The sequence below is a fragment of the Scatophagus argus genome, chromosome 7 (assembly GCF_020382885.2).
Source record: "Scatophagus argus isolate fScaArg1 chromosome 7, fScaArg1.pri, whole genome shotgun sequence".
Classification (NCBI taxonomy): Eukaryota; Metazoa; Chordata; class Actinopteri; family Scatophagidae; genus Scatophagus; species Scatophagus argus.
Genome location: NC_058499.1, coordinates 21,886,764 through 21,909,470, shown reverse-complemented (window position 1 = coordinate 21,909,470; position 22,707 = coordinate 21,886,764). Strand labels below are relative to the sequence as shown.

The following is a 22,707-nucleotide window of genomic DNA, read 5'->3' as shown; positions in this document are numbered from 1 at the left end:
CTGTTTTCCTTCCTTCCTGTCCTTGTGATTTCTTTCTCTCTCACTTTCTACTTTTTTGTCTTTTCCATAATCTTTTCTATTCCGCGTGACTGTACCCAGTGCCAAGGGTCAAACAGTCCTTTGTGATATGTGACCAAACAGTGTGCAGAAGACTGATACGGGATGACTGGAGGTTGATAAAAGTCCTATTCAGGAGGCTAAAATAACCAATAACTTAAATAGCCCTCACTGTCATTCTTTATTTAATAGTGGCAAAATGCAGCAATAGGCTAATGATACCTCATGCATCATTCACCATTCACTGTCCAACTAATTCCACTAACTTTGTTAATGCCAGCTCTAAATATTGGTTTGTTTGGCTCAAGCAGTTGCGTGTTTGCATATGTTGCCAACACAATGCAAAGTTGGCATCCATGTGGAGTCTTGTGTTCATTTGGTGCATGCAAGTCAAATGGATAATCACTGTGTTTCTGTCTTCCGTTGCTACATACGCCACTATTCACCAGCTAGGCAGTAATTTTGTCCGTCTGTACCCAGGTTTATGACCTGCAAAGAACTCATTAAAAAGTCACTAAACCGTCAGTCCTGGCTGACTTCTGTCGACTGGATGCTACAGTAAGAGCTTGACCGTCCGCCGCCATGCTGCACAATGCAGCAATCCAGCAGGTGGCACAAGTCGTTTGAGATATCAAAAGGAACATAAAATGGAAGACTCACAGGCTTCATCCATAAGTTTAAAAGACGTTAATGAACAAATGACTGATCTACAAAGGGAAATTGAAGAATTAAAACACTTGCTTCAAGATGAAAGTGAGAATAAAAAGCAAGACGTAAAGGAAACATTGATGGAGACTTTGATGCAGCATCTCTCACCATTCCTCATCATCATACCTTGCATCAAAACGGGCTGATGCAGCTGCAGAATTAGCAGCAAAAGAGGCTGAATGTAAGATAGCACAAGAGGAAAGAAAACAAAAAGACTTTCCCAGCTTCACCAGGTCAGTAAGGCCTGGTCTCATGCAGTTGGTGCTGTGACTCTGTCTATCAAGCAACAAATCAACTACACACTCTACTGTTAATGAACGAAAAGACGCAGAACTTGTGGTCATCAAAGATCTGCAAAGACAAGCATATCAAGAAGAAATAGAGATACTAAGCAGAGGTAAACCATCACCAGGGAGTAACAACCTTGTAACAACCTCATTATGTTACTCTAGGTTTTCAAAGGTTTTTCTACGTACTCTAACATTTGAATTAGAAACATCCGGTGCAAATGCAATATATGTCTTGTGTTCTCTTTTCATTTACTAGATGTTTAGGTAATGTAGAAGTGGAATCTTATAATTTGCTCCATCTTTCTCTTTGTATTTCTTCCCTCAAGACATTTTCTGTGTTCATTACTTAGTCTTCCCCCACCACCACCACTTAAATGATCAGCACTTCAAAGCTGCCACTGAACAGTGTCAGTGAGCTCCCAGGCCACAGGATCTGCTGAGCCCAGCCTTACATTAGAGCTTATTCAATCCCAGCTACAGGTGTGCTGCCTCGCCAACTCCCGGAGGACGGCAGACGCTTCAAACACACCAAAACACAACCTTCAAAGGCTGCATGTCATCAGCATTAATTCCTGGACACTGAGGAATCAGCAGAGTACTCTGTCATCTGAAACTGACTTTGAAAGAGAGAGAGAGAGTGGGCAGTAAAACACGTGCTGTCATTCATACCTTCTCATTATATCCCTGAGTCATAGAGAAACTCAGGAGCTGAGCTCACTGACACTGACATTCTCAACTATTCGCGTGTGTGTGTGAGCTGTGATTTTGACCGTATGTTTTAATTTAGCAATTTTAAGTTACATCACTGTGTTTGTATTATGTAATTTGTTTTTATATATTTCTCTGTGTGTTTGAGATTATACTGGGGATGCATGCTGGATGGGAATAGAGTGTGTAGACACTGAGTTTACCGTACTATGGTTGCAGTATGTTCAGGCATTATATAAATGAATAAAATATTTAGAAAGCCCATATTATATCATGACTTGTAATTGTTTAGCATTGATCACATTATCCAGTGATGAGCTATTAGTGCACATAATTTTAATTTAGCACTGTGAACTCATATCCACTAGTTTTCCTTGAAGCTGGAGGTAAACTTGGCAGAGAATTTGCAGAAAAACCAATGTGTTTCACATCAATTTGAAATAACTCGTTTTAATTTGGACAAGCACCTTTCAAGATTAAAAAAAATTAATTGTCTCCCTCACAAACACACTCAATCTTTCCTTACTACATGTTGTCCACTCTATGGTTGATTGCTGTAATTGTATGTTGGGGTGTGTGGGTGTGGTAAATGCAGTGTTGCCTTGTAATTCAGGGCAGTGTCTCAGGGTATAGATTTTTTTTTCATAGATTTTTCACAGATTTTTAGGGTTCTTGAGTCCAGAATTACTAGTTTGTCTTCTAAAAAAAGGTAATAATGTTGTAATGAACACTGCAGGCCGGTGAGAGGATTAACTGATAATTCACTAAGTTGAGTCTGTTTAATGCTACGTTACTCTTTAAGTAAACAAGACAAAGTCTATAGGATACTATGAGTCTGCAGTCATTTTTACAACTTAGTGAGATTGAACTTTGAGCTAAACAAAAAAGCCAATGATAATCTTCTAATGTTTGCCATTTTCAGCATTTTCTTTATGGTGCTGGAATGCTAACATTTGGTTATTAGTATGAAACACAAAGTACAACTTAGGCTGATGGGAATTAGAGATATGTGCGATTAGCCAACTAGTTGTTTTAAAAGTTGCTACCCTCACTAGTCGACACCAGAAATGCTAGTTGGTTATTAAATTATTATTGTTTTATTAATGTACATGTAGAAGTCATTTCAAGAGCTAGGTGTGAGTAGGACACCACGTTGATCCAGAAGGTATCCTGTTTGTCCTTTTGGTCACTTACAATATAGGTTGAAACTATCACTTGTGGGAAGATTTTGCTGGATGGAGAAGCAACAATAGTTTTTTGAGTGCAGCGTAAGGCAAACTGTGCATTGTTGTATTGGTGAAATGCTTGGCTTTATGGAGAGTCAAGTCAATAAGATTCATGTTGTGGTGACCATGAATGAATGAATTTCATTGCAAAGTAGATATTTCTTCCTGCATCCAAGTGGCAGACCAACATTGCTGTTCCTAGAGCACAGTTGGTTGTTTAAAATCATGATACTAGTATATGGCAGTGTCTCATCAATGTCTTTGCCATCATGTCCTCTGCTCTGTTGTTACTGTAGGAGAATAGGGTTTGTATATGTGTGTCTCTTATGGCATCTGTCATTAAGGCATTTGCCTAAACCTTTATTTTGGAGTCAGTCTGTATACAGTGAGTGGTTGAGGCTCTTCTTTGGTAAACTTATGTGATTTTCTGACAGCTGTCAGAGACAAGCCTGTGATGTGTTGCTCTGTTAATAATGTTAATAATTCCAAGGAAGGCATTAGGGCTAGCTCTCATATCAGTTAGTTTTAGTCATTTGGCCTATGGAATCAGTTTAAAAGTCTGTAATTTTTCTTCCGCTTTAGTAAAGCTGTGGTATCTTTTCAAACCAGTGGCTCACTTCAGTGTGACAGAAAAACCTGTGCTACAACAAGCGACTATTTGTTTTGAAGCGGCAGTTAAAGGCCAGGCTGGTTATATTACAGTAGCAGCAATTAAGAATGAACAGGATCCAGGATTAATTCATCTGGAGCATTTGCTTTAATCCCAAGCCAGTTTCTGCTAAAGTATAAATGAGTTTAAAAAATTCTATCATTAAAACTATGACTGTTCAAAGTTTAATTTTCAACTTAAGGCCCAAGTATTTAACCCTAAACTAATTAAAGTAATGATTCTGTAACTTTCAGAAATTCGAAGCTTGCACTTGCATTTTGGCAGCACTTACAGCCCAAAACTATAGTCACGTGTGAAAAATGGAAGAAAGAGACTTAAAGTGAAAAGATGCCTTGCGTTATGTTTACATTTGTAAGACGTGCTGAAGTGCCTCCCGTGTAGATATGTCATAAGAAAGTAGGTTAAAGCGTGGCATGGTGGGGTTGAGATCTCACAGCCAGAGTGTGGTTCCAAATCAACTGCCTTCAGAGTCTATATCCACCTATCACTCAGTGTGTTCTGGGATAGGCTGCAACCCCCAGCGACCCTGCACTGGATGAGGGTCTGTGCTAAATTCTGAAAGGGATAGAATGTTTCTTTAAAGTGCATTTATACTGTGAGAAAGGAACTTTTTAGGTGGCGGATTCAGAAGGAGTAGTGGAACCTGAGTACGAGCTATAAATCTCTCTCACAGACAGTCATTCAGACCTTGTCATTACCACTCTGAGTCACACAGAAACTGCAGGTGAGCTCACCAGTGTTAATGCATCCACAGTGTTTGTCTGTGCACATTTGATGACAACATATTTAGAACAACAATATGAAAGTTATACAGGATGCTAACTGTCTCGCTTTTTTATCAAGAGTTAGTTGCTAAAAATATAAATTTGAACACCAACAGAGTCAGCTGGCTGAACTCATTATCAGATTGACAATACTTGATTAATTCTCTCTTTTTTTGCATAAGCCATATGTTCTTAACCAGTTAGTCTTTGGGTGGCTAACAGGAGACATGCTGATACATGTGAGTGTTTTGCAGTTGGCTTGGCATTTGAATGTGGAAGTAAACCTCTCTTCAACTGATGTCTGACAGTGACTGAGATAGATCAGAGCGAGGGAGTGACGGAGAGACATGAGGCAGAGGGAGAGGGCCATGGGCTATGAGGGTGGGAAATGGAGTTGTAACATCAAAGACAACCCTACTCAGGACTCTGCAAAGTCCTCGCACTTTATCACTGGCTCTTCCTGTTTGGCAGAAGCTTTATCCTTAAAGCATGTGTTTAAAAAACAAAAAAGGAAAAGACAGATACCAGATGTGATCCAGAAAGTAGTTTAGAGCTATACAGTTTTTGTAAGTGTCAGCAAACCTCTGTTTTTACTGGACATACTGGAGGGCAGTGGATTGAGTAGACCTTTGTCTGACAAAATGGGTGAACAGGGTCAATAAAAAAGATCAAACCAAGACCAGGCCAGACCAAAAAGTCATTTCTGCAGCTTTAGAACTTGTTCTCAGCTAAAAATGAACCAACTCATTAGTTAAGGCTTCAGTCACCGATTGTTTTGGGCCTCTTGGAGGCAGCGAACAAGCTGGTATGCACAACAGTGAGATATAAATTTATAAAGTTGTTATGGCTGGTTATAGCTTCAATTGATGTTATACTTTGTGACCACTTGCAACAGTAAATTTAATATTCATTGTCATTTTAACTGTAGTCTTGTTTCTCTTAAGCTGATAAATTCTTCATTCTCAGTTAGTCACTGACTTTGTCTGCTGCTTGCTACTGGGCAGTTCATATTCAGTGGAAGTAGAGCTTTTTTGCTGCCTGCAGCAGCTTAAACGTGGTTGATGGAAATGGAGGTGTTGATCAGAAAACCAGAATAATGATCTAAAGTTAACTAAAATACTCCTTTGAGCTGACGGGGACTCTAGAATTAGGCAATATTTCTCTGTGTATTTGTCACTATGAGCCTCTCAGCTCATAGTCATTTGAGCCTTTTTATAGAACTTCCTTCTCTTTAAGGAGTCTTAAAGTTAACTTTTAAAATTCTTTTAGTATTGTACTTCTAATACATTGTTTGACTGATGTTGTCCAGGTACGGTAAATGATGAAAATTGATGGAGTAGAACCAAAGATAGATATAGTCTGTTCTTATTTCAACCCTTTTTCTTTTTTGTCAAAACCTAGCAAAACCTGCTGACATTACTCACAAAGAAAGTGAAAAAGATGAAAGTGACATATTTTGTCATTGGAGGGAACTCACTCCAACGAAATTCGTGCTCTGCATTTAAGAAGAAGAAGAAGAAGAAGAATCAACTTTATTGGCAGTATATATATTTTTACATACACACACTGAATTCGTCTTCTGCATTTGACCCATCCTTAGTTGAACACACATGCAACACCCGGCAAATTACATGCAGTGAAACACACACAGGAGCAGTGGGCAGCATCAGGCGCCCGGGGAGCATATTGGGGGGTTAAGTGCCTTGCTCAAGGGCACATCAGCCGGCTAATAGAGGGGGGGAGTATTTTTCGCATTAATCACTCCACCACACCCAAATTTTTCCTGCCCGTCCAGTGGGGGAATCGAACCGGTGACCCTCCGATCACAAGCCGCTTCTCCAACCTCTAGGCCACGGCTGCCCCCACCCAACCCACCCAAGTGACGTGCACACACACACACAGCAAACCCGGGGCAGTGGGCGACCGCGTGCAGCGCCCGGGGAGCAGTGGGGGGTTAGGTACCTTGCTCAAGGGTACCTCAGGACACTGGTACGGGGAATCAAACCAGCGATCCACCAGTTACGGGTCCGACACCCTAACCGCTGATCCACGACTGCTTAAAATATAACATAATACAACACAATATAACTTTGGTAGGAGATTTGGGTGCATTATTCAATTCAATTCAATTCAATTCAGTTTATTTATATAGCGCCAATTCACAACAAAAGTTATCTCATGACACTTTCCAATTAGAGCAGGTCTAGACCAAACTCTTTAATTAAATTGTAAAATAGAGAGAGCCCAACATTCCCCCTTGAGCAAGCACTTGGCGACAGTGGCGAGGAAAAACTGCCTTTTAGAAGGCAGAAACCTCGGAGCAGACCCCGGCTCAAGATGGGCGGCCATCTGCCTTGACCGGTTGGGTTGAGAGAGAGAGAGAGAGAGAGAGAGAGAGAGAGAGAGAGCAGGAGAGCGACAGAGAGAGCAAGGGAGAGAGGCAGAGGGGGTGGGGCGTGAGAGAAGGAGCACACAAGCAGAGATGCATAGCAGCAGTAATAATACCAGAAGTATCGAAATGTAGATAATGATAATGACAATGAAGTATACAGAAGGTATTATGGTGATTTTGATAACAATGGTAGTGACAATAATGGTAGTAGCTGTACTGAGTCTTAACAGATTTAAATCAGATTATGACTAAACAGTAGTAATTGCAGTAGGTTTTGAGCAGGACGACAGCAGGACCGCAGCAGGAGGTCCAGTCATGATCGCTAGGAATCTGCGGGACAAGAAAGCACAGGGACTCCAGGGAAGAAGTTGAGTTAGTAATATGCATTAATGGGACATGAATGTGTGCAGAAGGAGAGGGAGAGGAAGAAAGAGCTCAGTGCGTCATGGGAGGGCCCCCGGCAGTCTAAGCCTATAGCAGCATAACTAGGGGCCGGCCTAGGCCAGCCCTAACTATAAGCTTTATCAAAGATAAATAAGATTATGCTAGCAGCAGCGAATGTAGCCTTATATATTAAATTTTTGGTGGTCTCTTTTTCAGACCAGCGTGAAAAACAAGCCGCCACGCTGCCAACGGCAAAAGAAAATGTATCGACGCCCTCAGACAGAGAAAAGTCTGAGACTGAGAAAGGTGAGTGTGATTATCCTATGTCTCTACATGTACACAAAGACATTTCTAAAGTTTGTCTTATTCTATTTATTGTGTGTAAATCACTATCAGTTCAGCAGATTCAATATTGGACAGAGTTGCATGCAAAAGGCTGACATGTACAAGCCTGTATAATAGTGTATTAAATCACAATTCTGTTACAGTATAACCCTTGGTAATATTTTAACTCTTGTCACTGGTTGACTTAAGACCTTCAATAATACAGTAACCAGGCTAGGGCAGCTTTGTTGTACAGCTAGCCCATCCTTCCAGTCTTTCCACTGCACAATCACCAAACATACTGTGTACATATAAATACAGTAGTCAGAACAAGACTGTGATCACTCTGACTAAATTGTAAAATAAGTCTTTGTACATCCGGTAGTACTGTGTTTTTAACCATACTTACGCCAGATACGGTAGTGTATTTGGATAGAACATTTTCATTTATCCATAGTTGCCATAGTGGTTCATTTTAAGACAGTGTTCATAATGAAGGCAACAGATTGATTGAATGAATTGATGCTAAATAATTATTATTTTAAATGCCTGTGTGGACATTGCAAATTTGCCTACTTGCCTGCACAAATAAACAATAAATGATAAGCCGTGGCCTAGAGGTTTGAGAAGCAGCTTGTGACTGGAGTGTCGCCGGTCCGATTCCAACCCGGAGTGGCAGGAAAAATTTGGGTGTGGTGGAGTGATTTATTGGTGGTGGAGTCTTTTCAATAGACAATTCACAGTAAAAATGACCACATACTGTTTTGATCTCAGGCACTCCTTGTGTTTCAGGCCTTGATATACAGCTTCTGTGTTTGTGTCTGTGATTGTGTACATGAGTTTGCTTGCACACAAACACGGACAGTACATTGTATCAGTGGGTGTTTGTGTTCACAGCTTGCCTAAGCAGGCAGATTCTGCCCCCTGTGTAAATATGGTGAGCCACTGATAACATTCATTTGTGTATATCAAGGACACATTCACACACGTTCAAATACACACTCACACACAAAAGCAATTCGGTCAGGGTCTGTCTGTAATGGAAAGATAACTTATTTTGTAATTCCAACATGAACTGCTTAAAGTACACTATATAGACACATGTATTGGGACACACCTCTATATGATTGAATTCAGGTGTGGTATGGGATTGTGCTCCAGGGGTTGGGCTCGGCCCCTTACTTCCAGTGAAGGGAAATCTTAATGCTTCAGAATACCACATTTTGGACAATGCTATGCTTCCAACTTCGTGGCAACAGTTTGTTGAAGGCCCTTTTCTATTCCAGCATGACTGTGTCCCAGTGCACAAAGCAAAGTACATAAAGACATGGCTGGATGAGTTTGGTGTGGAAGAACTTGACTGGCCCACACAGAGTCCTGACCTCAACCCCATCCAACACCTTTGGGATGAACTGGACCAGAGATTGTGATTCAGGTCCTTTGGTCCAACATCAGAGTCAGACCTCACAAATGCTCTACTGCATGAATGAGCAAAAAACTCTGTGGAAAGTCTTCCCAGAAGAGTGGAAGCTGTTCTAGCTGTACAGCTATCTATGTTTTTACAAATTGATGTTATCAAAGTCCTTGTTCATGTAATGGTCAGGTGTCCCAATACTTTGTCTATGTAGGGTATGATCACACAGTTCTCTTTAGGATTTTTTAAGTGAATATTCCTGGATTGTCAAAATGGTTGTGTGATTTTAATAAGATGTTTTTGCAGTTTCATACCACCTCAAATAATTTCCATTTTATAAGTCCTTGACACACCAGAAGAAAGCCTTGATCGTTGTCTGATTGATAACTAGAAATTTAGTCCAAGTATTTACAATATTGATTCTGTGTTTTGATCTGCAGATTCAGTTACAAGGGCAAAAGGTGTACTGACTCGGGTAATGCGTCTGGCCCAGCGGTACCTGTTGGACCCAATTGGTAGACAGAGGGCTGAAGAGAAGGGTTCTCAAGCACAGACAAAGTCCAGACAACGTAGTCCTGCACCTGGACGAGCGTTCAGGAATCGGACCTCAGCTTCACTAACACAAGCTCAGGTAAAGCTTTGTTAGTACAGGCACTTTCTCTGAAGCTTATCAAACTCTGAATCTTTTTTTTCTTTTTTTTTTTACTGAAACTGATTCTATTTCTCTCTTTTGAGAAATTTCTGACTTATGTGGAACTTATTCCATAAGGGATATTTAGGTAACTGGGTTTCAAAAAATTGGCCCCATTTTATATGGAGTGTGTGTGTTTTAATGATTTTTTTTTAGACAATAATTTAACATTTTGGCATTTTGGACTGGTAAGTCACTGGTTGTGGGCAAGAAATAGAGAACTGCATAACACTTGTAACACTCAAACTACAGTGATTTTACACTGAGAGGTTTTTTGTTCTTTTTTTTTAAAGATTAAACAGGAAAGAAACATATGTTGAGCCTTAGAGGTGCTCGCTGGTGGCCTAACTTTGTTACTTTTGGACAGAGCTGACCAAGGTGTGTCCTTTAACCAACCATGAAACAATTTTACTTCCATTCCATGTTACTGTTCGCGTGTACTCTCCCCTCTTCATCGTTGGACTGATTTTGTCATGCACTGCTGTGATAGGCACAGCTGTCTGGTGTCTGGCTGAGAGGATAATGATTAATCATCATAGCCTTCAAATTATATTCCACTTAACCCAGTACTTCCATGCACTGTGCTTACAAGATCAAAAGTAGCAGGTGTGCTGGGTAATTGGGCATTGTCCTTGTTCTGGTCTATCACTTTGTGCTGGTTGTTTTGGTTGTGCCAGTTGGTTCATAGTTACATATTGTATGTATTCTTGCGGTATGCTGTACTGCTTGCCATCTGGATAGTCTGTCAGACCCTCTCCACTAAACCATGTGGAGTTTTTTTTTCTTCTTTTGTGTGTTTGTTTGTAGCTATTAAAGAAATCAGGGACCACTGAGAGCCAGCAGTCTGAAAGCCTCCAACAAAGGACCAAGTGTCTGACAACAGCTTCAACGGCTTAATTTAAATGCTAAATCCTTCTGCTAAGACCAAACTCGGCAGCAAGGCTCACCAAGTTGGCATGTTGTGGTAAAACACAAGAGAGTTTATTCTTGCTCTGTTGCCTTTTCATAGTATTTGATGACAACAGTGTTTTTCTGAATGTTTACATTGATGTGCTGTTAATATCAGCACAGTATGGACTTCAGAAGGTGGAGGTTGGACAAGGGTTAAGGCAGATATGGACTCAAGAGTCAGCCACTTAATCAGCTTTTTCCTGCTCCAAATTATTGTTGTTATCTTGGCCTTTAAAATAAACTATTTGTCAACTCTAAAAAATTCCACTGGGCCCATTTGAGCTGTATCCTGGACAATTTTGTCTCAAACTGTGTGTCCAATGGTCCCATTGTCTGGATGGAGTCAGCCCACTCAACTGAGTAGGCTGACTGATAGAAATGGAGTGTAACAAGCAGACAGTTCAGTCTGATGTCGGACAAACAGACTCAAACAATAGAATTTGATAGAAAACCTGCACAACTGTGTTCTACAGCGCAGATCAGACATGTAAGTGTAAATAACTGATCACTTGGACATCACAGCTCTCTACAAAGGCCTCACAATCTTAATATCTTAATGTCACAGTAATTAAACATTTCATGTGTTGTGTCAAGCATGTGCAAACTGCAGCTTTTTCCTATTTGGAATCACTCACATTGCCATTGCTTTGGAAATAGCCTACAAATATGTAACACTGAGAAAGATATATTCAATAAAGAACTAATAATGAACAGACAGGCAGTTTAAAATAGCCAGAAAGTGAGCACTGATGAACAAAGAGAGAGAAAGAAGAAAGCGGTGAGAAAGTAAATCGACTTGGACAACAAGGGAAGCCACTATACCAACAAGAGGATTTCAAAACAGAGGGATTTAGCTAAATCAGTTGGGTAACTCTTAGTGGAAGTTGATTAGTTTGTTTACTCACTCTGTTTAGGTTTTTCACTGTTTAAATATACAGCAGATATACATTTCAGTATTCACTTTTGACAGCATTTTGCTCTGTTATTAGAAAGGAATTTGTAGTTTTCTTTGATCATTTAGGGAATGCGACTCTTCAGAAATGTTCCTCCTGTGACCCAGAACAGTTATATTTATTACTGAAATGAGAGATGGCTTCTCCTGCCTTGCCATCTGTTACATCACACTAATATATAGCTCCAGGGACCGTCAGATATAAATGATGGAAGATGTAGCTGGAACAATGCCTAGGGGATTTTTTTTTCTAAGGATTCGAATACATCTTATAGCATCTTGTCACAGTGACACAAGGTAGCAAGGTAGGTAGTTTGACAGGCCTTAGGCTTTGATTTTTTTGGATGTAAAGATTGTATTCAATATATTTCCATGTTTTTTTGTTTTGTTTTGTTTTTTGTTTTGTTTTTTTTGGTTTTTATTTGCCATTCTCCTTTTTTGTTAAGGTCTTCAACTCAGTCTTCAGTTCAGTTTTCATGTCAGTTTCTTTCCCCGAAACCTGTTACACACTTTTCTTCTTAAGCTTGCTCATTTTTTGCAACCTTATGTGTGATGGCCATTTTTGTTTTTAGCCACACTAGCAGCTTAACCCCAAGTGTTCTGTCCACTTAACAGCTATTAGATGGATTGCCGTGCATTTGAGGATCAAGCCTACTGACTTACTGGCCTACTGGTGATGACTTTTCATCTTGTGCTGTCATAGGGTCAAAATTTTGATATGTCTAATAATACTTTGCTTGTTGATGAAATTCCAAATGAACATATGACATTCCCATCAATGTCAGCTTTACTTTGTGCTTAGTTCCAATTAGCAAACCTTGGCGACATGCTGACACACCAAACTGAGATGGTGAACATGTCAAACATCAGTGTGTTAATCTCATGCGTGAAATCACCAATTAAAGCACATCCCTCCAGCAGCGCCTTGTTGATGCTGGTTAACCACACAGACTAAGAAATATCCAGGCTAACGAGACATATCTTTTCATTGTGATGAAGCATCAAACCATCTGGTCTATCATCACATAGATATCTATCTATCGTCACCTTCCCTTGTTTCCTCTTTCAGATCAGGTCCAGGAGGCGGAGCCAGCAGAGAGGCGGAGTGCAGCGGCTGACAGTGCAGGGCAGTAGTGGTGATGTCACTGTGGCCCCTGTCTCTGTGACAGATTCAGCTAGTTACATGAAAGCTGACAGGTGAGGACAAAAGGTTAAACACTGCAAAACAAACTTGACATGCCTGCACTCAAACGGTACATGTCAGGTCTTTCCTGACGTGTTCGTTTTTCCACATCTGACTGTATTGTAGGATGCTGTTTGCACACATGAATGGTGATCTGTGGACTTTTTAATGTAAACTCTAGCATGCCCCTGCTAGTTGTGTGTTTTTCCCTCAGTATTTGTGTAATGCATACGAAGGGTGGACACAATAACATGAATGCCTGTTGAATATATTGCAAGCAACTAATACAGTAAGCCCACGGTACACATTCTTTATCTCCCTTCCTTTCTGTACCTGACCTTGAAATGTTACCATCTGTGTGGTGTTTGGTGCAACGCCCAGATTCCACACAGGTGGGAGTTTACAGCTGAATGAGTTTGTTGTTGGTATTTTGGTGGTAATTAGGTGTTAGACTTTGCTCTGAGAATATGTTAAGTTCAGAACCATACCAACCTGATGATTTTGTCAACAGCAACAATTAAAATACTTGGAGAAAATTCACAGCAACAGAGAAATGCTCAAAACATAATTTGGCAATAACCTCTAATGCAGGAACATCTGTAAATGTATCTATGAATTACTATGAGTGATTCTTACAGTATCTGTAGTCCATACCTTCTTTATACTGTGTAAAAAGCTTCTCCTTTAGTTGTTTAAATCCCTGCAAATATCTGAAAACATCACCACAGACAGGGATTGAAATTGAAACACCTGCCAAATACATGCTAAGTGTTGTGTGTGGCAAATATTTCACGTCACCCAGCACTATGGCAAATAGGTTTGTGTTATATTAATAACCATTTTTAAAAACTATTTTATTTATATATAGGTTAAGACTAGTCCTGAGTTAAGGTGATGTGATGACATGATATATTCCTACTGCCAAGTAACAGTGACTCGTTGTTTACAATTTTAAAGCCTTCTCCATATATTTAAGAAGTGTCAGGAAAAAGAAACAAGCGACCAGAATGCTAAGTGACCTGCCTTCCTTGCAGGTGAGGGCAAAACTTAATTTCAGACCCTGAGCACAGCTGATAAATCTGCAGCCTCTGATTCAAGACATGTCAGTCTGTCGTGCAGTGCCATTTCACACAACCGTCTACTGTGTTTAACTTAACAACACCAGGCTGCTGCAAAATAACAACGCACACACCTCCACATGCATGTATGTGTGGTTACAGCATGTGCACCTACAAAAGGGCACGCTTGGAGACATCCACACAGTCCCTGCACCAAAGGCTTACATCTCTTCTGCTAATCTAGGCATTATAAGTCAGCTGTGTGGTGGAGAGGAAAAAAGAAAAACAAGAACCACAGTCCTGCTTTTGATGTTGGTGATTTTTTTTGATTTAGAACTGTGATTGTTACACCCATTCCCGCAATCATTTGAACCTTTAATATCTGAGTTGCAGTTATAGTCATTTGGCTGCAGTTTATGCTTTGTATTATCATAATTCACAAAGAAATTGGAATCTGTTATTATTTGCCCCTGAGGGTTTTTGTCAGTCAGCAGTCTACAGATAATCAGTCTTTGCATCAGAGGTTGATACATTTCCACAGTTAGGAACATCTGTACATTTATCTTTAAATCATTATAAGTGATTTCTGAAGTAACTGTAGTCTGTAGTTACTTTATACTGTATCAAAAACTTCTCTCCCTGCAGATATCTGAAAGCAGCAGGCACAGGCACAGAATGAAATTAGAACCTACTAGGTGTGCACAATAGATTTGCAAAAGCTTATTCAATTAGCATTTTTTTTCTTCCATTTTTATGGAAAAGGCTTGTAGCATACTAGAGATTGTCTATATACAGTTTCTGCATACACATAAATGTGTGTAAAGACAAATGAGAGCTTGTACATACTTAAACAATTTCATTTGAGCCACACACCCACACATGTCCAAAAGTGCCTAATATAGCTGGTTAATTTTCATGTGCACAGCATAAGGAGGAACAGTGGGAAAGACAAACTATGTTAATGTTGGCTTTATCTTCACACACTGTTTCTCGCCCTTTGTTTGTCCACCAGACTCCCCTCACTTGTACCTATGTGTGCCTTAGTACAGGCAGTTACATTTTGTACTCTGTGTGTGACACCTGTGTCTTTTGTGGAACTCAGTTCGGTTTCTTACCAATTGAAAGTTCTACTATTCCACCATGTTTTTAGGTTTTGTTTCTTTGTAATTAAACCACCCGGTCCTTCAGCAGCGCATAGAATTTCACAATAGTCTTCTAATCCTCTCATTGTAATGTTGTTTTTTCCTCTGACTCTTGTGCAAGTATATGTGTGTTTGTGTGTGCGCGTGCATGTGCGTGAGCATGCACCCTTTCCTCCTTGCATATGCATGCACGTGTATGTGCTTATGTCGCATACATACTTGTCATTCCTCACAGATTTGGTCTTTGTGTTTAGTGGTTAAGGTTGTTTTAACTAGTCTGTGGGTCGCTAGAGGTCATCAGGGGTCACCAAAAGGATTATTGTAATTGGGAAGCAAATTAGCTCTCTCCCAGGTGTTGAAAACGCACGTCATCTTAACAAGAAGCAAAAGCAAAAAAAGCAAAATGATGGCCATCACAAAAAGTTGAGTGACATGGAACTCTTAGAGGAAGGCAGAAGGAGAAACACATGAGAGTTTAAATTAATCTTCCTGCTCAGTCAACACTAGAGCACATTTTAGATAACATTTTATATTTCAGTCTTGAGCTGGAAAACATAACATTACTGGTTTTATCTGTCTGTTAGAACTGGTGGCTTTTTGTCATCATCAGCATTAAGTGTGTTGTATGTAAATGTTTGCTAGTTTCATGCGGACATGGCAGGATATTTGTGGGACAAGCTGCAATGATCACGATATTTGGAAGAAGAGCGTTTTTATTTATCTCACACACTGCATCACGACTTTAGAACTTTCATAATAAGTATTATATATTAAATACATATTTGTATTACACTAAAGATTTATTCATAATAATGAATAATAATGTTTACAAAATAAATAATTTACAAAATGAGCAGTCATATTATACGCTTTATAGAAATGCCGCCATCAAATTTATATAACAAGGTGTACTTCTGAAAGGGCCTTGAGTCATTGATCATTTCTGCCCAGGGGTCATTGATTTGAAGCCATTTCATAAACACCCACATGTGAAAATGTAAATCTTCAGAAACAAAGACACAGATGAAAATCCCCCACGGACCAAATTCACTGCAGAATTTTGCATAATTTAAGCCTGATAAAGTTTTTTGTTTGTCCCCTTTCTTTCTACTTGCTAGGTTTTAATGTCAATCTGTCGCTATCTGCGTATGAATGCAGATACATAGAAAAAGCCAATACAAATCAAAATTGTCATCAGACAATAACTGATGGGTTCTGAAATTGCTTTTTTTCCCCAACACGGACTGCTTACCTTCATGTCACCAAAGTCTCTTCCAGTGTGATTGCCGAATGCCACTTGAACCATAAATAAAATATAGTCAGGGACCAGAACACTTTTGATACCAAAATCTTGTCCCTTGCCTACAGATTCTGTATTCATATGCTGATGTATGTTTATAGAGATTAACCACAGGTACACAGTTCTCATGGTCATAGTCATTTGTGTCAGTGTCTCCTGCATATGCATTTAAAGGCATACAATGCAGGATTTGTCAGGTGCTGTTTGTAAACACACCATTCGAAGGTGCAGTTAGGTGAGAAAGAGAAAGTTGATTTTTTTTTTGTCTAATTCTCAGTTTGTCAGTATTTCATGACCAGGGAACAAGACTTAGCAAAGAACTATCTTTCACCAGAATATTTGAAAGAACCAACAGTAAGAAAATGCATGCAAAGGACATGATCTCTGCACATACAGACACCGTCACAGTAAAACGCTAAACATTTGACACTTCTATTGTATATTCTATTGTACATTACTAATTTATATTGGGCACTTTTGTTAGTAAGAAAGGATGACATTGAACTCTGCCAACTAGTCAGATTATAGTTGGCTACGGTAAGCTTAAATAAATATTTTGAGCATTTTTTTTCGTTGTTTTGTCAACAGTAAATGGTGCCTTGTAAACGAAGAATCGCTTGTTTTTCTACATTTGCTTTGAGCAGCATTGATAGGTTGGAGCAGGCTAACATGGCTGCCACTTCAAACATCAAAGAAAAGAATCAGCCGCTGAGGACTGGGATCTTATCGGATTTTGCTAAGTGGGTCCTGCTTCAGAGGGGTCAAAGTTTAGGGGTGGTGCCTTAAGGGTCACCCTGCTTGAATACCACAGTCACTTGACATTATACCATGACCATGTCACATATCTCTTGCTGTATTGTATTGTCTAAGCGTCTTTGTTATCTCAAGTGTCGTCGTCTCTCAGGAATCCTGTCAGAATTCGTGTCAGACATGTTGAATTTGTTAAGAAACTGGTAGACAAAACATAAAGTGAGCTACAGGAGGGGAGCATTCAAACAATAGTAGGAATGCTCTGCGTTCCTTTATGGCATTTGCCCCTCAGAATTCCCCCTGCTCTCCTGCCTGCCTCAGCAAGTTTATATGCATCCTTTACATTTTGATAGTTTGACAGCTGAGAGCTTGTGTCATTGGGTCAGGACCCAAAATCTGTCTTGGGATGTTCTTTATAGCATATGTTTTTTGAATCCCAGGATCAGCATCATCATAGCCCTAATGAAGTGTGTTGCTGAGTCATGTTTCACCCCCATTTGTCTACTTAAGCATATTTGGTTTTTAAAAGTAAACTGATGTTGTTTTAATTGCAACCCTTAAATGATTCTCTTTGCTTTTTGTGTTTGTAAAACACTGCTGGATATATAATTCATGTTAACACAGTTTCCAGTAGCTTGAACTTTTTTCACTCTTTGTAACACCCAGGAGAAAGTTTGGTTACTGAATTTAATGTGACATATTGTGCTATTTTCAGTATGTATTTCCTGCGTCAAACTCTTGTGGAATTAGCAATACAAGGAGTACTGCAGTGTGTTTCACTGGGCATCACCCCACCCACAATCCTCCTCTGTACAGAGGGAGACACTATGCAGGTGTTTCCTGTGGTATATCGGTACTGTCAGCCTGCACCTGAGGATAAAGGGCACACTGGAACACTGGAAATAATGTAATCTTAGAGTTGGGGGAGGTGGTGAGATGGGACACATTTTTCTCTTGTTGTTGCTGCTGTTTTTAATTGTTAAGGTCTTCTTAAATTTGAGATAAGCAGCAGTTGAATTTTCGTTGTTTTTTTTTTTTTTTTTCACTGTAGTTGTGGATTCATTTTGGAGTTTTTCTAGAACAAATCCAGTGCCACCTAAATGAAAATGAACACTAAATGTAGAACTATGCTGAATCAAAATATTTATATTCACTGTGCAGAGACTGTTGTGCACATACACCTTGTAATATTACTGACTGATTGATTATGTGAATACACATATCGATGGCTTTATTAATGTATTAAAAAGTATTTACCTACAATTTACATAAATAATAATAATAATTTACATAAATCTACAATGTTTATGAAGGTCATTTAGACCTACTGTAACTCAAATTTTTTATTCCAGATCACAGCAACCCTTAAAGAGGATAGGTACAGGACCTGTCCACAAGATGGCCCCTGGTCGTAGCAACCACAGCGTCATCCACCCTATAAGAGTGAAGTCCCTCCGTCTTCTACGAAACAAGAACCCACTGAACCAGGCCGCTCCCTCCTCCTCTATCCTTCCCTCATCCCTGCGTTCCTGTACCCTTCCTCAGTCATCCTCCATCCCATCTTCAAGTTCTCAATCATCCAGTGCTCCTCAAAGTGGGAGTCGGCAAAAGCAGCAAGACACAGCCAGGACAGCCCTCATCAAGTAAGAACTTCATGAATTTTATCTGTCAAATAGCTCCAAATAATATATGCTTTTTCACAGAGCATGACAATGACACGCAGCTCTGCACTACCTTTACTGTTTTTAATGTGCCCAGTGTGAAATCCAACATCACACTTTCAGGAGTTCATTACAGCACAGGTCTGGAATCAATCCTACGACAGCTCTACCTGTCCACATCACTCATTCCACCACGCGAGTTTCTCCTATCTTACAGTTAATGAATAAACTCTGGGTGATCAAGTTTTTTAATTTAACAGCACAGACTGGTAGACTAGAAGAGGAGGCTCAGTGGTCACAGTGGTTGATGTTTAGTACTCCACCCACACCGCCTAAGGGAAGAAATTAATTCAACAACACTAATTTGGTATTTTCATTTAAGTCCGTCCTGCTGGGATTTAATTATTTATCCTACATTATATTTGCATACGGTTAAAGTGATTTTGACTTTAGGCATCACCCAACCTCAAATAATCAGAATCAAAATCAGAATTCCTTTATTTATCCCCGAAGGGAAATTCTTGAATTTGTGCTGCATACTAATGTTTGCCTTAACTGATCTGATAAAAGCTTAACATTCTTATTTGAAACTGAATATGCTTTAAAATATTCTCAGTATTGAGTATAAAATCATGTCGAACAGCTGTCTCTCACCCAGTGACTTTAATTTGACCCCTCCTGTGTTTGCTTGAACGTTGGCTGACAGCATAGCCAGTTTTGGAATTAACTGTGTTGTTGTCAACTTGATGAATGGAGAGATCTGAGCTCAGTGATGTCAGCACTAATAATTGACTTGGGGAGGGAGATTTAGCTGAGAGTTAACTCCACACATTTCTATTCTGACAATACAGAAGAATGTTTTAATCACTTTCAAAAGTTTAAATCATTTTCAGGGGTATAAATGGTCATATTTAGAAGAGTGGTATTTTACTTACGTCAACAGTAGTTCTAACTGGTATCAAAGATGGACACTATGTCCAAAAATCAGCCTTTTTGCTTGGGGTTGTGGAATTGTCACAGTATTGAGATGAGAAAACCTTTCTGCTAATTAACAGGATCAATCTTACCAAACAAGCCCTTTTAGTCACAGATCAAGAATGTAGAAAAAAGCTGTGGTCAAGCTTGGTGTAGTGTGCTAAGCACTGCAAAACACAACATGTAGCATATCAAGTTTCACTCTATCAAACAAGCAACTTGCAAGCCGTGTTAATCTGGTTTAAGGCTCTGTTTGTGAGAAGGGTGCTTATTTTACAGACAGGAAACCCCAAATCACACGTCCTCTCACTGAGAGAAACTTTTTGTTCTTTTTTTTAGCTTACAGTGAAGTTAGTAAGAATAGTTACTTATTTAGTTTTCATTTCTGTGCAATGCGTCACCATTGCATACTACATCAAACCTCAAAAATATGACATCAAAAGAGGGCTTCTTCCAGCAACACCAATAAAACCAATTAAAAAAACCAAAACAGTGAATGTGTTTGATAACTTAGCTTCTTCTGTTTCTATATTTTACTATGATTCCTCCCAAAAGCTGCACCTTCTGATTAAGCAAGAATCATAACAGCTTTAAAATGAATATATTCATCATTATAGAGTGGAGGCCTTGGTATTTAAATGAATCTGCGTACAACTAATGCGATCCTACATTAAAGTGTATTTAGGATGCATTAGAATGTGCCGGAATAGCTGTTATAGCAGCATATCTGACACCACAGGGAGAGCAGGTGTCGGACATGCTCCAGGGCTGATTTCCAGTCCTTTTATGTAGCTGACATATTGTGCTAAATTTGCTTAGAATTACTTTTTTCGGGTACCCCCTAGATCTTGGTTTTCAAAGACATTATTCGAAGATTACTGAACCTGTCAACCTTTCGCCCCTTTGTATTATTAGCAAACACACAATGTGGCACTATACTTAAACAAAAACATTCCTGCGTGGCTTAGCTGAAAAGCAACATTTTATGGTGTCATCACATTAATGTTGATGAAACACACCTGATGAATAATTTACCACTGATAAGTGTTACTTGGTCATGATACTGTTGGTCTGATGAATGTGTGATACAGTTTAATGCCACACATTAACCACAAAAACATGTATCTTGACCACATGCACCACCCACATGCAAAGAACCATAGTCAGGTTCCTGGGTGATTGTCAGCCCTGTTGGTTCATGTTGTACCTGGGTGTAAACACCATTGGGAAATAGATCACACTGATGTGTTTATTGTCTTTCTAATGGGTTTATGAGATGAGTATGTGTGAGTGACTGGGAGACAGACAGAATCAACCTATCCTGTTGTGTTTTCCATTGCATTTTACAGCAGGGCAGGGTGGGGACACCACAGCACTAAAATAGACTTGTAGTTTCCTGTTTAGTAGGTTACACACCTTCTGTACAATATGTCCTTCCCAAGAATCTAATGGGAGGCACGTGCAACTGCACTGTTGGCACAACAAGTTTCTTCAACAACATGTGTACATTTCTATTCAAAAATTTATATTAATAGTGGTTTGCAACTGAATAAGTGGTGTGCAGGTTTTCTCTGCATGTGTGTGGGAAACAAGGAAATACAACGGACATGCACAGGAAGATGAGCCAAGCTGTCCCGTCTTCACTACCTCAGTGATGGATAGTATCTGCCTGCTAGAGGCCCCCGACACACCCAACTTGAAATTATTTTTCCACTTTCTGTGGCTTCCCTCGTGCAGGAGGTCAGACCTGGGGGCACAACAGTCAGTGTTACTTACTTAAGGAATGGAAATCTTTATGTCATAGATTAACTGGTCTGTCAGTAACAAGTTGTGCTCTTGCTGTTGTGGACAATTTATCACTTACAAAGGAAAACAAAAAACAGATAGGTGGTGGAGGCTTTTATGGCTTTTCAACCATTTTATTTTGATTATATATTAAAAACCACAATAAACACCACAAATTGAAGGCAAAGTACAAAGTATTTTAAGAGTTCCCAGCTCCGCCTATCCACATATCGAAACTTTCCACAATAGTGTGTATGTATGTCACTATGTCACTGGGTGAATAAGAGATTTTGGATGAAATTTAAATGCACTATTTACCTTTTTAATTGTAAAAGATTTCAATTATTGTTGTTATTATTACTATTGTTGTTCTTGTTGTTGTTATTATTTTTTTGCCATAAGCAATGACTATTGACTAATAGAGAAGTTATTTTGTATTAGAGTCTGTGCTCTGTCTGCCGTACTAAAACTTGACTTCTAACTTAATCTAACATCTATTCCCTTTTCACATTAATTATGCAGATCAAAGTATAAAGAAGCATAAAAGACTAATACGTACTGAAAGATATGCCATAGATCAAGTTCAAAACCTGTAACTATGACAGGAGCTTTAGCTAACTACCTCACAACAGTTTCATAGGTCACACAGTTAAATTGGTAGTGAATTTAGTTTAAAGCAGTATTGAACTGTCTTCTAGGATACGCAACACTGAGATCTACTCACTGAACTGACGCCTGTCTGTCCCCACTTCTTCCTGTCAACAACATTGTGACAGACATGTTAACAGGCAGGATATTAGAGAATCACAGCACTAATTATGACTGACACAGTGCCAGCTAACTAGCTCAACCAGTATTTTAAGAATCAGATACAGACAGTGTTTTGCACGTCAGTACACATTTGCACTTACATAACAAATCTATTGCATGCAATGTTCCATTTTATATGTATTTTCCATGTTGTGTATATTTGCAGTTCTCACAAATTGTCTCTCTCTTTAGCATCTTCACAGAGACAGGATGTGTAAGATTCCTTAATTAACCCTAACCACCACTGTGCACACTTAGCAAAATATGTTAAAGGATTTCTTTTTAATCTTATTGCATTACCATACTCATGAGGCTTAGTGACTTGTAATTGAGGATTTTCTTCGCAAGTTATCTGGCTAAGTTCTGACTTTACATCTATCAGGTTTTTCCATTAGCACTAGTGGCCACTGACTTGCACTTGCATTGCCAGTTCAACTGTGCCGAGTTGTACCGAACTGTGCTGGAGATGGATTATCTTCTGAGTGGGGCCAAAGCAGCAATTTCTGCTGGTG

General features: G+C 39.4%; 1 protein-coding gene across 1 annotated transcript in view; it reads left to right on the top strand.

Annotated features, from left to right (window-relative positions):
* Positions 1–22,707, top strand: part of si:ch211-266k8.4 (USP6 N-terminal-like protein) — a 59,438-nt gene that overhangs the window by 25,440 nt on the left and 11,291 nt on the right. Inside the window, exons 11-14 of the mRNA XM_046394102.1 lie at positions 7,416–7,505; positions 9,378–9,568; positions 12,601–12,728; positions 18,317–18,607. Coding sequence (XP_046250058.1) covers positions 7,416–7,505; positions 9,378–9,568; positions 12,601–12,728; positions 18,317–18,607 — 700 coding nt within the window. The remainder of the gene's footprint in view (positions 1–7,415; positions 7,506–9,377; positions 9,569–12,600; positions 12,729–18,316; positions 18,608–22,707) is intronic.